General features: G+C 33.2%; 2 protein-coding genes across 4 annotated transcripts in view; one reads left to right on the top strand and one right to left on the bottom strand.

Annotated features, from left to right (window-relative positions):
- The window catches only part of LOC116349264 (teneurin-m), a 623527-nt gene that overhangs the window by 555586 nt on the left and 50899 nt on the right, over positions 1 to 17042 (bottom strand). For all 3 annotated transcript variants that reach the window (XM_031780628.1, XM_031780636.1, XM_031780642.1), the window contains exon 2: positions 572 to 674. In XM_031780628.1, coding sequence (XP_031636488.1) covers positions 572 to 587 — 16 coding nt within the window. In that variant the 5' untranslated portion in view covers positions 588 to 674. The remainder of the gene's footprint in view (positions 1 to 571; positions 675 to 17042) is intronic.
- On the top strand, positions 9558 to 11055 carry LOC116349334. The gene is made up of 6 exons (XM_031780727.1): positions 9558 to 9694; positions 9770 to 9917; positions 9984 to 10090; positions 10150 to 10425; positions 10492 to 10648; positions 10717 to 11055. Exons 1-6 carry the CDS (start codon positions 9643 to 9645, stop codon positions 10964 to 10966), a joined length of 990 nt encoding a protein of 329 aa, XP_031636587.1. The 5' UTR covers positions 9558 to 9642; the 3' UTR covers positions 10967 to 11055.

Genomic DNA, 17042 nt, shown 5'->3' with positions numbered 1-17042 from the left:
AAGACCGTCGTGTGCTACTAGATCCGCACGTACAACGACAGCGTTAGCGTTATTTGATGCGCATGAAATGATGCATGCATCATTCAATGTATCGCATAAATGTATGCTATCCTGAACGCTTGATTTGTAGCTTACATTGTCTTTGTATGCGCTTCGTTAGAATTTGCTTGCAATCAATGTAAACGACAAAATCGAGAAACTATGTAAATGCAATGAATTTTTCATTTTTACCAATAGATCAGAATGCATTTGTAATGTGTTTGCAAGATGATGACGGAAATCGCAACCGTAAACTTGTGATAATCTTAATTTGAGCAAATTATTGCGAAATTCGATAAGTGTAATTAAATTGAAGAATTAGTGCAAGCAAGTGTCGCTATTATGTATCAACTATCAAGTGCAACTTGATCAGTTAGTTACTTTGATGCGTTCTAATCATTGATATTAATATTACATTCAATTGGTTAACACGTTGATTTACGGTTTTCCACTTTGCTATATATTATTATTTGCTAACTGGTTTCGGCACGGCAAAAGATAGATTAGATTGGTTTTATTGATATTTACTTACCTTGTGAATAGCTCATTATTCTATGTGATTTAGTTAGTTGCAATCAAACATTTCTCGTTCAGCATGAATTATCGAATTTACACGTTTTGATGCCAGCAGATTCCTGTGTAATAAAAAAAATGGAGAATTTACGGTTAGTAAAGAAATTTCAATTGAATGTTAAAGTAAGTGCGACAGTCGAAATTCCGTTTACAAAATGAGCACATACACATGTTTACAGAGACGGTTTCTCGGAGAGAATATATGCGAGAAGGGACACTGAAGGACATATGAAATGAAATAATATTCTTCGATTCTGCGGTCAATCAAAAATACGTCTCTGTCATCCAAAGCGGTTTTGGCAAAACTCCTAGCAAATCGAAAGAATTGTCCCGTTTCACGGAAAATGGAAAAAGGCACCCAAAAATTGGTCTTCAAATGTAATTTGAAATTCATTGCTCAGGTGAGGGAGTGTTGTACCCAGATCTCCGTGCTCAGATAATCAATATTAATTATATTTTCAACTTTTAATACTTTGCGCCTCACTGATATAAGGAGCTTCTCACATATATTGCTCGGAAAAACAGTCTCTGCATTTTTATGAAGTAAAATAAATGAGTTCCTGGTCAAAAATGAAACAAGAATAGAAAGATCGTCGGAGATGTGAAATATCAAACTTCTCAGATAATGCAAATAAAATCATAGTCATTTAAAATTTGGCGGACGTAAACAACCGAAAAGCGATAAATTGATTTGTATTGCGTCGAAATGTTGTTTGTTTACAATGTGGTTAGTGTTACAATTAAATTGTTGCAAAACGGTGATCAGTATCGTATTCCATTCATTAGTAAAGAAGCATATGGCACGTCTAATGATGATGCTTACCATTTTGATTTTCTCAATACAATCGACAAGCTTCCATATTTTTTGACGACTGGGCTCTTTTATAATTGTATCAAAGGCAAATTCTCTTGATTGCTTGCTATAAATTGATATGTGTGTGGCTGATGGTTGTGGGTATTTATGTTTGTGCCCAAAAATACATATGCCAAAATTTTGTTCGCGTTGTGCGTGCCTCTATTTGTTTAACTAATGATGAGAGATGTTAGACTCACCAAACAATCTGTGTACTTGTCATTTTGTATTCAAGAAGAATAGCATTACATGTCACGATTTCGATGTTTTTTACGTCTCTCAACTCTCGCCTTTGTCAAATCACATGTATGCTTTCCTTCGTTTCTCTTTTTCGAGCCAAAAATTGAGGTCACATTTTCTTCGACAATGACATACACACACATACAAATGGAGCAAATATTCTCATAGCAATGCCCATACCGTATTTAATTTTGTCATACAATATAATTCCTTTTATTGTTGTCTCTATCTCTTTTTCCTCTCTTGCACTCTCCCGCTCCGTGTGTGTGTGTGTGTCCTTATTAATTTATTCCATGTTGTTATTGCAATCGTCATTATAATGCCAGGACAATGGTGTCTCACATTTTCACGCACCAATCGACACACATCAAACACAAAATACCCATATATATCTAACCGAATATAATTTGGAATCTGTATTATATTCATCCCCACTGTGATGTGTCATAAAAACATGTACACAAAGCTTTTTATTGAAAGTTTGAGATGCCATATATTGAGAATTTGATGTGATTAAACACTGTGTGCAGATACAAACAAATGCATGTCAGTCACACTTTTTTTGTTCGGGAAATATTACTGTTGTTAATATTGCCGAGAATTTACTTTTATGCAAATATATGAGATTTGGTTGGTCAATGAACATATAAAAAGTCATATGTTTTTGACGAGAAAGGGATATTTTACTTTCTACGGTTTTTTTTTTTTTTTTTGAGATGAAAAATCTTTTGATTTGCTCGAGTTTTTTTTGTTGGTCTACCTCCTCTATATACTATATCCCTGTATATATACCGTTTCCTCTCGCGAAAGAAGTATCCTATGGTCCCAAAGCCACAAATTCCACATCGATTTAAACCATCAAAAATTCCAAAAATTTCTAAAGAATCCAAATTTGGTGAAAAGTCCCGAATTTGCGAAAGGTCCAGAATTTTGCTAATTTACGACAATGATTAACGCTTATTTCCTTTAGACTAGAAGCCTTTCTGAGCTCGAAGCAATAAAGTGACACTAAAGTGACACTCAAAAAAACGACCATTTGAGGATGTTCTGAATAATTAAGAGTAAATTGAATTGAAATAACCTTTCTATTTACTTAATTTTGTAAATGTTCATTGTTCTTTGAGAGAACAATATGAAAGATAACGAATATTTAAAAATTCTTTTCATAATCTTTGATTCGAAAATAGTCGATCCATCGAAAAGAATGGTTCAATTCAAAATATTCTATTTAATACGTGCAATCGTCTTTTCGCAGAATTAAATGCAATGTATTTAAATTTGATTACATCCGTAGCTGGTTTGATGTTCTCATGCGGTTGCATTTTATTTGTCTAACCATGCTGTCTTTCTTCTCTTCCTCTTTCTTCGTTTCTTATTCGTTTCAATTTGATTTATTCAAATTAATTTTTGTCTGCAGTTTTTCTTGTTTTTTTTTTCTTCTACAAATATCGATCGGCAAAATCAAAAAGGAACTAATTGCAATTGAAATGGTTCGCTTGTTCAAATTCAATAAGACTAATGACAACACGGAACTAATAAATGTAATGGCAGAACAATAGCTATAGCAAAACAGTGTTCATCTCGATCTTTTCGCATCTCTCTGCGTGCATTCGCTTTCGCTTTGCTTGAAAAAGTATTAAATCAGCGATCAAAGAAGAAAAAAACACACACAGCTCGTGTCTATGTGCAGACAATAGAGAAATGAAAATGAAAATGAAAAAAAAAAACTCGTGGAAAAAAGAATCGCATTGATTTCGTAAAAGATAGATTCATTCGCAATTGATTACCCTTTCACATCACTAAATTGACACAGCGAAAGAGAAAGAGCGAAAAGAATGAAATAGCTCGGTGATGAGCAAATGCCAACAAAAGCAACAATAATCGAACAAAAAAAATGCATGAAAGAAAATAGTACACAGTACACACATAGTGGCGGTAACAAAGCAACACAAAAAATCGAATGGAGAGATGAAATCGAACAAAATCGGATGACGAGCACAGTGAAGTGTAGTACATAAAAAGGAACATGTGAGAAAGAAAAAATTAAGCGCGAATGGTATGTTATATCAATGCAGACAAGTCAAGTAATGGCCCAAGAGCATTTACATTCGAAACAAGCGGAAAAACAAACTCTCATATCACAATCATTTGCAATCTTTATATAAATTTTGAAATTGGAACGAATATTGTTGAAATAACGGTAGATTTACTTTGAATAGAGAAAAAAATCTGATGTTTTCATATGTTGAATTCAAAATTACACTTTTTCGGTCAAACTTTTCATGTTTTGTTTTTAATGAAGTGCATTCAACAATGACGAAAGTTTGAAGGGATTTTTTTTTTGTAAATTTCACAAAAAAATGAAGTAGTTGAGGTATTGTTGAAGTAAATGCTTTTTTAATGCAGAAAACTGATGGCTGATGTTCGGAACCGTGATCAGTGGACAATAAAAATTGCTGTGTTCAAGATTAATTTAAATTTCATATAACACAATCCGGATTTGAAGCACAAGGTTGTGAGGCTATCCTCCAATGGTGTGCGTCATATTACTAGGGGGTCGTTTTCATAATTCCATTTTATCTGGTGTAAACTTCTTGGCAGAGATTGTTCCTCTGACGAGGAGGAATAGTGAGGAGAAAAAAGAGGAGGAGGAGAGTGCTGAGGAGGATCCTCCCCCCCTCTTTTCCCTCCTTACTATTCTTCCTCATATTCACTTTTTTTTGCCAAAAACCCTAGCGAATTTTCCAAAACCCAATCCTAACAAGGACTTTTTGCTCCCACTGGGATCAAAATTGATTACGGGGTGAGAATGTGGCTCTCAAAAACCCTGCCAAATCGAAAGGATTTTCCGAACCTCAAGCAAGGCTATCGTTCCCGTACCACCCCCCCTCCGAACACTACTGATCGTACATACGTAAATGTGCTTCATAATAAAAAAAATAGCTTCAACTTATTCTAAACCAACTTAACCTGTAAATAAAATGAGTTTCAAGTGTAAATAAATGAAAGAAAACCGACCGAAAATAGACGAAAGCCAACATTATAAAAGCAGGATATAAAAATCGATACGAGATGCGAACGAGAATCAACGGCAATGGCATCGCATCATCAGCATAAGCTAAGGACATGGATGCATCTTGTGTGCTGTGTGTGTGTGTCGTTTTGTGTGCGCATTTGCATATTGTCCGCAAGATATTAATGAAATTTGCTGTCAATGTATTGCAGATTTGTTCATCGACATTCATGCAATGCATCAGCCACTTTTCGTTTCATTTTTCCATTCGGCAAGCGAACAAAGTGCTGGATATATATTTTTTTTCTCTACCATCGTAAAAGCGCATTTTGAAATTCAACGAACCGTTAATATGTTCTCACACAATATCCGATATCGACTGTTCGCTTGCTATTGGATGGCGGGGATTTCACTTCTTTCAATTCTATTTATTGCTTGTATTATTTTCGTTCATCGTGTGAATTCGCATTTGCATCACCACTCAATATCTTTTGGTGCTATTGCCGTGACAAATTCTCAGTGTTTTTTTTTATATTCATTTCATTCGATTTTGTTAGCCGGAAAGTGTTCGTAAAGAATTTTACATTCCATTTTTTTTTGTGTTCACCATCGTTGTTCGTTTAAGCGAACGTGTATCTGTGCTCCTTATCGCGTTGTGCCAAATAAATGCATTTTTGCTGTTGTAGGTTTTGCATTTTCAAAAAGCGAATCATTTGCCGGGGTTTGAAGATTTGTGGTGAATAATTGTTGGTATTTGCTCAGTGATCTACAAATGATTAAACTGAGCGGCCAATTTTATTTGTGTTTGCACTTGGAAAAGTGAATATAAAAAAAACGCGTTCAAGTGTCGAATATAATCGCCAGAAAAACAAGTCGGTTTTTTTATTAATTAAAATCGTATCTTTTTCTGCTTATTTCGAAAAGTTTATCACACAAAAAGAAAACAAACAAAAAGTGGGCGCGAGTGCAATGTACAAATAACTATCTCCGCATCGTATGCGATGCGATAAAAAATGTTTATTTGCAAGAGAAATCTTTTAACGTGACATATATCCTGCAGGCGATTACAAATTGATATAATTTGTGATTGTGATAAAAGTTCAGCGAGAGAGAGATGGAATGGGAGAAAGAGTGAGATCTAACAAAGTGTAATAAATGTAGACACATCGAATCGGTGGCCGAAATGAGTGGGAGAGAATGCATATTTTGCAAAGCAAACGGAATGATGCGAACTGAAGCAACGTGAACGAAGAGCCAAAAAGCGACAACGAACAAAACTAACCCGTCTCACACAAAAGGAATGTGCCACACAATGAATTCAAAGGTAGAAATGAAGCAATGCAATGAACAATACTTGCATTTGTGATATATGAACAGCAAAGCAAAGTCTCTATCTGGCGAAATGGTGTCGGATGTGGATACCGCGTAAACCATGCGGATTTCAATTTATTTATTCGTTGCTGTCGTTGTCGTCATCGGTAGAAGAAAACCCAAAGCACTAAGTGCATTTATTTCTGACTCGATCGCTCTCTCTTTCTTTCTCTCTCTCTAGCTTGCTTTGTGTCTACACCCCTGCAAAACATTCTTTTTATCATGGCTTTTTATTTTATCACGAAATATTTTTTTTCGTCCATATGCAACGTCCTTTTTTCTTCGCCCAAATAGGATGAAGACTGGAACTATTCGAGCAAAATTATTTAATAGTTGGTGACTTTGTGCAACTTTTTCTTTTGTTGCAGTTTATGCGTCTTACATTTCTTCACTTTAGCTTTAAACATTATAAAAAAATGAAGAGAGAACAGCAATTCAATCTCTTTTTGGCCGCCGCATGATGAAGAAGAAACCGCTTTTTCACTCATGCAACTCGACAATATCACGGTATTATAAACAACGGTAAAATTTATTAATGCTGACGATTTTTTTCTTCGATGAATTCCGATATTAACTGGGCTGAGACATATTTTGGAAATATTTCAGTATGATTGAATTTTGAGAATATATATTTAATTAGATAATTGTCAATTTCACTAAAAGATTCTCAAAATAACACATAATTGATGGCATCATTCTTTACAAAAAAAATCTTTTCAGACTGTCTACAGTTACTCCATACGCATCAAAATCCAATTCATGCATTACATCAATGTATGTGGATAATGGTGATGTTATGTGAATTTCATGACAAAACGAAAAAAATAAATCGTTGATAAAAAAGCTGCGAAGAATGTTCCAAGACAGTATCCAACTTTTACGTCAAAATTCTGGTTTAATGCAAATAAAGATCAAATGATAAGAAAAAGTATATTCACAAATATTGATTTGAGATGACACATCAATTTATTTTCAATTTGTATATTTTTTATATGTACATATGCGTTATGTCATGATGATACACATCTTGAAGCGCCACATGAAGACAAACTTTGTCAAGTCATGAAATGCGAAGATAAAAGCTCTTTAGAAATGCATATGTTGACTCTTTACGATTAATTAATAATAAAAATTTGAAATCCTTTTCAACAACGACATACATGCTTTAAAAAAATGCTTTCTGATTGTGCACGATAATTTTAATTTTATGTTTATCTAAACATGTGATATTTTGAAAAGTTGATGAGAAGTTGTGAATTGTGCACACACATATATGGATTTTAAATGATAAACATAATACTCCTGATCATATCTAAACATAGCGCGTTCTTTGTGTCATTCAATACTAATGAGTCATTGGTTGGATGGTACAGTGGCTTCGGGTAGGGAAGAAATAAGGAAAATGTCAAAAATATACGCAGAAATATAATATTTCAAATATTAGAGTTGTGGTCAATGTTCATAAAGGGTCGAAAAACAAAAAAGCATGATCGAACAATAATTTTCCAAACTAAATGAATGTTGAACAAAAGAGATCGGGCATATTATCAAGTTTTCGATTTACAAATAGCATAATATCGGTATAAAGCTCTTTTAATTATATTAAATACTGTACGCTTCAGAAAACCGTTTAATTCCGTATTTAAAATATGCACAAATCGAAAAGTCTCGGAAAATTGAAGTTTTTTTTTTGGAATCAACATAATTTACATCCACTTTACACAGCACGATATATTCTGTCTATGTGTTTTTTCTGACGAAATATCCTGGATGTAGTACCTTTGATGCACTGAACATCATCAGCTAACGTTAAGAGTAGAGAGAAATGTGAAAAACACTTAATATGATTATATTTTAAAAAGGATACGTAAGTGTAATCTCAAAAACCCACAAGATTGGTCTTGGTTTTTGTACTTGAATGAATTAACAAAAAATGCACTCGTATCGATGAAAATAATCTACGAAATAGCTCTAACATAAGAGAGTGTGTGAGAGAGACAAAGAGATGGAGAGAAAGAGTATATATATGGAAAGCATCTATGCAAAATATGAAATGTTAAAGATTATGAAAATATTTTGTTCGGAACAATATTCATCCGTCTATGCCATAATACAGGGTGTATTAATTTTCATACGGAGATTTTCATACATTTTTTCGAAAATCGGATACGGGGATGACAAGAATTTTGTTAGGGGGCCAAATTTTTCTCTGACAATATTCAAACCCTAGAAATCCCACCTATGATCGTATAAGATTTTCGAAAATCAAAACTCACATTCGCCAGTTGTGAGCCACTTATGTGAACCACCCTGTATACCGAAATAAATTAAGCAACAGCCAAGTATTTTTAACACATAAAACATGACCATGATAAAATCATTAGTTTTGCCAACCAATTGAAATGTGCCCATGTTATTTACAATTATGTGGATTTGTATTCTTACCATTAAATTGGTATTCATTTACCAAAACCTTATAAATATGTTTATACTAAAAGACACACTCACACAAAATCGTTTTTGATGTGGCTTGTGGCTGAGCTTTGGCACAATAACAATTTATGCTTTTGCCATTTTCAAAATGGTTGCACTTTCTGCTCATTGCACACATGCAATGCATCAATAAAACACATCATAGCTTTCTGATTGCCAGTCTCTGAACCAAAAATGTATATTTAATTTATGTCGATGTTCGCAAAAAAAATTACCGTTTTTTCAATTAGTTTGTTGTTTACCCTCAAGCTATTGTTTTATTTGCCGGCCACAAAGGCAAAGTGATAACACAAGGTTTATGTATGTCATAGACTGTCTTCTTGACAGAGAACACACAGATGTATAAAGTTTGCATAATTTTGAAGAATTGAGTTGTCGCTTTATATTTACATGTACATCTGAGCCTTCAGGAGTAACCATACGTTATTGTTTTTAAAGCAAGATTTCAGAACTTCAAACGAGGTTATCTAAAATTAAATAACACCTGAACACTCATTTGTGCACTTCAAAGAACAAATTGCATATTTTTATTTGATGATAGCCGTTCACGTTCATCTATTTTTGCCCACATTTTTTTCTCGTTTATTTGCCTAAAATCTGATCATATTTATTTAAATAAGTAAATATTGTCCGCTATTTATATCTTCCATAGAACTTTCCAATTGAAATAAGAAAACCAGAAATAAGAATTTGAGTTTGAAAAAAACTGTACTAGGTCATTGGGCCATAGTTTCTTTATTTTATTAAAATAAATAAAATTCCAAGCGCCCACTTTCGACATAAAGTTCTATATGGAAGATAGCGAACAATGTTTACTTCTTTAAACAAATATGATCATATTTTAGATATATAAACACAAAAAAGTGTAGGAAAAATAGACGAACGCAGATGGCTTTCATCGAATAAAAATATGCAATTTGTTCTTTGAAGTGCACAATTGAGTGTTCAGGTGTTATTAAATTTTAGATGACCTCGTTTGAAGTTCTGAAATTTTGCTTTAAAAACAATAACGTATGGTTCAGTCATAGTGCACTTGAATTAATCACGATTAAGTGATCAAATGAAAGAAAAAATGTTTCGGAAATTTTCAATTTTAATTATTTTTGTAATTCGTAAGTCAGTTCGATGTGATTAAACAATGAGTTTTTATATTAATTGACTGCTTTCTTCTTACTCAACTTGAATAGAAAATGTGATGGCAAAAGAATGTGTTAATCAAGAAGTCTATCTAAACACAAATGCAGAAAAATCAAGAAATAATGTACATAGGCGGTGCGATAGATCGGACTTTTTTAACTTTGATGCATCCAAACACGTCGTTTTTTACTACACAAAGTGAGTTTTTAAAACCAAATTTCATCTGTTTTCATCCCTGATGGGTTTCATTTTTTTTTTAAACAGAGATGGCAAAAACTATTCAAAATCTCCACCAACTCATTGCGATAAAGGCGAAAAAGTACTTCTTGGTATTCACGGTTTTTGTGATGAAGTGGATTTAAAAGAAAAATGTCAGTATTAATTATTTAGAGAAATCAGTTTTTCTTTTAATTTTTAATTTTTTTTTTAGATTGGATGTATGCTTTAATGAAAGTGCTATTATCAACGGACGAATACAAATACGGCGTGATCATTTCTTATACAGATTTATGCTGTAATTTTCTATTGGTAAGAGGACGGATAGGAAGAAGTATTGGTGATTATTTATCAAATCACATAACTGGAACACTTGGATTGCGTCCTAGTTCAGTTGATGCATTTGCACATAGTTTGGGCAATCGCTTTTTATCCTATATGGCTGATGATCTGAGACGAAATAATAAAGGTCAACTGAATAAAATTTTTGGTAATTATGGATGTTTTTAAACAAAGACCAACCAAATTCCAATTCAAATTCATTTTCTTTATTCAGCACTGTGTATTGGCTCACCAATATTGGACTTGGGACTCACTGGATTACATGGTGATGATGCAAGAACGGTAGTTAATTTTATCTCTGATAACTATAATTTAATTGGTTCAAACCAACCAAGGGGAGATGTGAATTTCTATACAAATCCTCACGACAGGTAATAAATTTAAATTCCGATTTAATATTATATGAATTATACGTATTGGTGTGGCGGTCCTATTCTAGAATTCAGCCTGGATGCACTTCAAGTGATTGTAATCATGAAATGTGTATAAACTTTTTTCTCGCTTCATCACTTCAATCCATTCGAAATGACAAAGATAAATTCATTTATGGAAAATGTAACCCAAACAGAAATTGTCCTGCAGCTGATTCATCACACAAAAAAGCAGGACCGTATGCATCCGGTAGAGGATGCTTTTGTGCAGAAACCTCGGCTTGTTTTCCATACTGGCCTAAGCCCACGTCATCTTGATACAATCTACAATTTATATAATTTTGAAATTCAAAGAGTGCAACTTTTCTAAGTCATGTTTGTCAAGTAAATGAAATTGTGCAAAAACATTCGTCGTTTTCCTTTTTTTTTTAATTCAAGATCTGTACATATACCTCGTCTCTGTTCATTTAAACATAAATTAACAATTACAAGTCATGCGAGATTTTGTATTCACCATCGAAGTTCAAAAATATTCATCCCATAAGCTACATTTCAATTTAACACGTTCTTTGTCATTCTTTTCCGTAGACACCAAAAAAGTAAGTAAATGTGACATGACTTTTGACAACTACCAAAATGTTGAATTCCGGTTGAGTTTACGCGACTTTTAAATTGTGTATGAGAAAAAAAAGCATCCAAAAGTTTTTCTGTACATTTCAAATAATTTATGATCGTTGTTAAGAAATCATTTTCTTTCACATTTCATTTTTCAGCGATGGTGGGGTGGGCGTACTTACAATAAAAAGCTAAACAATTTACGAAATTCCAAAATAGATCGACATTCGAATTGAAATAATAAACAAGCGACGCAATATTTCTTTTTTTCCTTTCTTTAATATCATATTGTCATCGTCGACTATGATGAAAAATTAACAATGGACTCATCTCAGCAAAGGCAATAGGAAGGGATGTAGCGAATAAAGTTTTCCATCTACAGTAATCCGAATTGAAGAGCGCAACAAAAAAACCGTCATTTATCTTAATGGTAGATTTTCAAAAAGCCAAAATGTGAATACAATAGGCCCACTTTGAACTTTTTAATGGATATTTTGCACGCTCACATGTACCTGTATCGTGGTGCAATGAATCGGAATTCGGGCACCATTGAGTTAAATCTTCGCTTGAATTCATTCGAAGAACATCTTTAGTATTTCCATAATTTGCCGTAAACAATTTCATATTCGGGATGATGTCATCATCGACAATAGTTTACTTTAAAAAACTTTTGTGCATTCTTCTTGTTGATGACGAAAACAAAAAGAACGAAAACGAACAACTGAAAATGTTTTAGTTCACTTTTTGTTGCTATTTATTTCAGTTTTTGGTAAATTAAATACAATCAACAAAGTTCCATTTTAAATTATATTTAATGAAATTAATTATTTTTCTCGTTCGTCATTTTGATTCGATATAGAATAATGCAACAACACCACCATAAAATGCATCCACATTATTTTATTTTTATTACAATGGAGTGGATGATGCAAAAAATCTCGCCCGCGTTTGCACGAACCCAAGCGCAAAAACCAAAAATGTTATTTTAATTGAATGATTGCATATTAAGTTGTTGTTATTTAATCAACAAAACTTTTTTCGTGTTGCATATTTTGTTGTTTGCGTTCATTTCTAGCCAAAAACAGTATGCAGAAAATGCTCGGTTGTCAAGATTCAAATGAGATTGCTTGATTTATGAACTGTGAATTCATGATAATCGACAATGAGCGCTTCAGTTCTTTTTTTTCTTGCGGCCAAATTGTGTAAGTTTTTGCAAGATAGACAAGAGGAAACTACGTTTTATTACATTTTTGTGTGTGTGTGTTTTGCGAACGGCACACATTCAACCAAAGAATAACGCACAAATCAAATAAGAATAATTCATCTTTCATTAAACGAATTTTTATTGTTTTTCGTGTAGACTATTGTAGACACAGTACAGCAGTTAGTTTTTCATCATTTTCATGTGCGTGCGCTTTTCTATCTGGTTTCATTTGCGATGTGGTTCATCTGCGTTTGCGACAAGCGAAAAAGAAAAATCGATGCCGAAATAAAGTGAAATGTAAGAAAAATACAGACAAGATGATATACTTAAAGTTCATTGGTGTTTTTTTTCGCTTCGCTTTCCCGTTCTCCATTCCAAGTTATGCCTTATAGACATGGATTCAAAATAATCATGAATAAATTCGCAAATGCTGTATATGCAAATCGATGTGATATACGAGATTTAAAATATGACAATATAAAAATATGATATTATGGGGATTGTGAGAGCGCAAAAGCCGAGAATGGGGACATGAAAGTCAAATAAGTGCATGGCATTGCGGCGGTTATCATGACATCTCATGATAACGATGATTGTAGATACAGTTTAGTTTGGTGAAACGATCATTGATTTGGGCAGGTGACGCGGTGCTCCCACATGAATTTTTCTGCCTGGTGTCCTCTCTCTCTCTCTCTCGTATTTATTGATGTTGTTTTCTCTTTTATAAATTCCTTTCAACTTTGGGGCGCGGAAGATGATGCAAAAGAAGAAAATGAAAAATCTCCGAATCCATCAAAAAAAAATGGTTGTGCACAATACGCACAGGGGTACGTTAAAAACCGCCATAAAAAAACGAGCGAATTTTTTGATAAAAGAATTTCACTTGATTTCTTAGCATTCGATCGATTTTGGCTGTCGTCTACTGCGGCATATAAAATATACACATATGAGTATGTGTGGAAAAAATCGCGTAACCCAATATCAATCGTCTTGAATAATAATTTTCTTTGCATCGACAATGTGATTGAAGAAAGATATGTAGAGAGATACACATGCATGAAAATGTCTTCTTCTCTTTTGTGATTTTTTTTTTGACTGTTATCGATACAATTTTTTTTTCGACTCGATTTTTTCCCGATATTTGGTGGGGAAACATAGACGAATACGCGCGCAAGTAGCGCAAAAACACTGTAAACGCGCACTAAAAAGCAAATATGTACTGATACTTGAAGCGATATACACACACATACATATATCTATTTCGTGATATGTAAATTGCATAAAGACACATTTGTACTGATGGGAAATTGAAATCCTGTGCAACACCGCCTGATGAAAATGCTGACATTTTGAATGCCATTCATCGAAGTATTCAAATTTATTCTCGTTTTTTTTTGTGATTTTCTGTTGTAAACGACGGATTTTTGCGTGTATGCGCGCGTTTGTTTGTTCATTGCTCTCTCTCGCTCTCATCTCATAGTCAGTGAACTGGAGTATTGTGCATTACGAACTGGTTGCTACGCAAACTGAACAAGTTCGAGAAAGAAAAAAATTCGAGGAAATTATTATTATTATACGCATCATTATGCGTTATCGGTTTGGTTCAGGTTTTTCGCCTCTCTGCGAAATGTATATTTGTGTGAGAGAAATTGAAGCGCGTGCTGCCTGAAAAGCCAAGAGTTAACCGCTATATCTCCCCAATGATTTTACATAATAGCTTTGCAAAAGTGGTTATAAAGTTACTTTTCTTATCAACAGCCACGATTTTTGTTTGCACACCGCTATTTCAGATTCGATGATATTTACTCGTTTCATCTTCTTCAAGAATGAAAATTACGCGCTCGCATTAAATCAAAAACGGTTTTTGACGGAATTTTTTTTTCTTTTTTTCAAAAACAAAAAAGAAACACAAGAAGAATTCGAAAAAAATTGTAATAAATCAAAATGTGGCGCTCTTACTTCATCACGAACTTTGAATTGATGATTTTCAAATAAAGAAAACTATTATCGATATATCGTTTGCATTCATAAGTGCATGTCAGCATTTGCTGAGTACATAAAATCAAACCGAATTTTTTTTTGTGTGTGTGTGATTGAAAGCAAAGCACTCACATCGGAAACTGAATTAGTGATTCGGATATATATTTGCCATTGATATGTTTGGTTCATACAACTGGATCATGACACTCGCTCTCATCCACTTTATTACCCCCATCAACACACACACAAAAAAAAAACCATTAATATGCCATTAGTGACTGAATAAAATAAGAGATACTAAAAAATACACATTCATTTTTATTATCGCATTTCATGGTGAAATTTATTTTATCCAACTTTTATATTCGATTCTTCGTTGAAATGAAGAAAAATGAAATCATACAAGTACCAGTCTACATTTTAACTGGTGGAAATTAATAAAGACACATAAAACATTTATCTTGGATGAAATTATTGAGTATTTTTCGATTTTATATGAGACTTAGACGATGAGAGCTACTGTTTTTTTATTATTATTTTGATTGAAATGATAATTGCATCAATAAATTATTTATTCTTGGTTCAATTCATTGAAATATTCAAAAATATAAAAAGATTAATTGTGATTGGGGTGAAATTATTCAATTTTTTGTTTATAAATTGATGTGGGTCCCTCGAGAAACGACAACGTTTTGTTCGATTTACATGTTTGAAATTTATTTGAAATTATTTAATTAGAAAATAAAACCAAATGTTTTCTTATGGGAGAAAGGAATTTTACAGCTTTAATCACACCTTAATTGACTAGTGTTATTAAAAACTTATTCCCAAATTATCGGAATCATGAATTTATTATATTTTCATATAAAACAAAGGAAAGAGAGACAGTGTGGTCATTTGACAGTTGTTTGATGTTAATTAACTCAATATTCGAAAGGAGAATATTGTCGTGGAGAAATAAGTTGTCTGTTCGACATCTATTTCAATGGAAAAATTTGAGACACAGATCGATGACACAAGTGCCCTGACGGAACAACCACAGCAGACTTTGTGTCGTTTTTAGTCGACTTATATGGAAAATTTCTAATTTCTTAACATAGAATTGAACTTTCGTACTACATCATACAAATTTGGAGATGAAGATTTTGAACTTTTCTAGTAGATTCTGTTCACTTTCATTCTTTTCGACGCTCATGACTGATGGAGATTGCTCAAAATGTAATTTTTGGTCGTTTTACATCGATAATAACGATTTTTACCTTACGACCATATTTCAGAGAGCCCATAATGACCGAATTTTGTAGAAAAGTGCACCTTCGCAGAAAAAAATGTAACAACACTTTCAAAAATTCCAGAAAAGTCTCTGGCATTTCTAACTGGTTGCAATATTTCTGAGAGCGATTCCGACGAGTTTTTGTACTACACCAAAAAAAAGTCATGAACGATTTCGAATGAGACCAATAGGGTATAATACACTTTAGCTCAGATTGATGCTGCAAAATTGAATAGGTAGTGTCAAATCTCATACGGATGTTATGCGAAGAAAAATTCTACAAAAAAGAGTATGATTACCAAAAAGTGCAAAAATAAAACTTTTTTTTTTCGAATCAATTCAGGTTCTTTATTTAGAGAAATTTATTGTTAACTAATTGCTATAATTTTTTCATATTAACGAATGGGATGAGTGTAAGTCCAAGTTATAATTTATTAATACCATTCGCTTTATGGAGCAATCAATTTGAAACAAAATTGAAAACAGAAAAAGTCCGGAACAAAAATAAAGACCAGGAACAAATTGTCATTTTCGACAAAATGCCATTGACTCAGCACTTTTCCGACCATTCTTCATTGAACAATGGACGAATTGGAATGATTTAAAAATGTCAGTATATTAGTTGAGTTGAAACGATTGAAGAATTCATTTGATTCCATTTCACTTGGTTATTACCCAATTATTTATTGTTCAGAATTGTCTCCACGAAATTAACCATTTATTACGTTTTGCCGGTTATCTTTGGCATTTGAATAGTTTCATATACATAACTGTGCATGTGTGTGAGTGTGTGTGTTATGGAAGGCAATATGTCAATATGTTTGCCGATGACATATTTCATATTCTTGTATATAAATTATTTTACGTTCAACTAGCAATGATTTTCCATTTATTTAACTGGATTGTTATATGGCGTGTTGCAGGCATACGGAAGAGTGTGCACCATCATTATCGTCATCGACATAGTCAATATGAAAGGAAGAGCAAGTGGAAAGCATGAAACATTCGACAGATCGAATGATAAATGAATTTGCTGATCTCTCGTCCGCATGCACAATAACAGCTAAAGTGGTGGTAGCAATAGCAGCCGTTGCACTGCATCTATAGTTTGATACATTTTGTGATAAATCAATGACGGGAAGTGTGCTCTTACTTTAGCTATGAAATGGTTCGCACGAGAGAGATCTATTTCATCAGCTGGCAAGTAGAACAAATATTTCTAACAAACTGCCGCTATTATTGGAACATTTTATCATGAGAGGGGGGCAATCATTGAGTCTGACTGATTGCGCGCACTCTTTCTCTCTCTCCCTCTGTCTCAA

The sequence above is a fragment of the Contarinia nasturtii genome, unplaced genomic scaffold (assembly GCF_009176525.2).
Source record: "Contarinia nasturtii isolate CC-2019 unplaced genomic scaffold, AAFC_CNas_1.1 Cnas_scaffold_129, whole genome shotgun sequence".
In the NCBI taxonomy this organism is placed as follows: Eukaryota; Metazoa; Arthropoda; class Insecta; order Diptera; family Cecidomyiidae; genus Contarinia; species Contarinia nasturtii.
The sequence above is the reverse complement of the archived record's forward strand: the minus strand, read 5'-3'. Positions and strand labels throughout refer to the sequence as shown.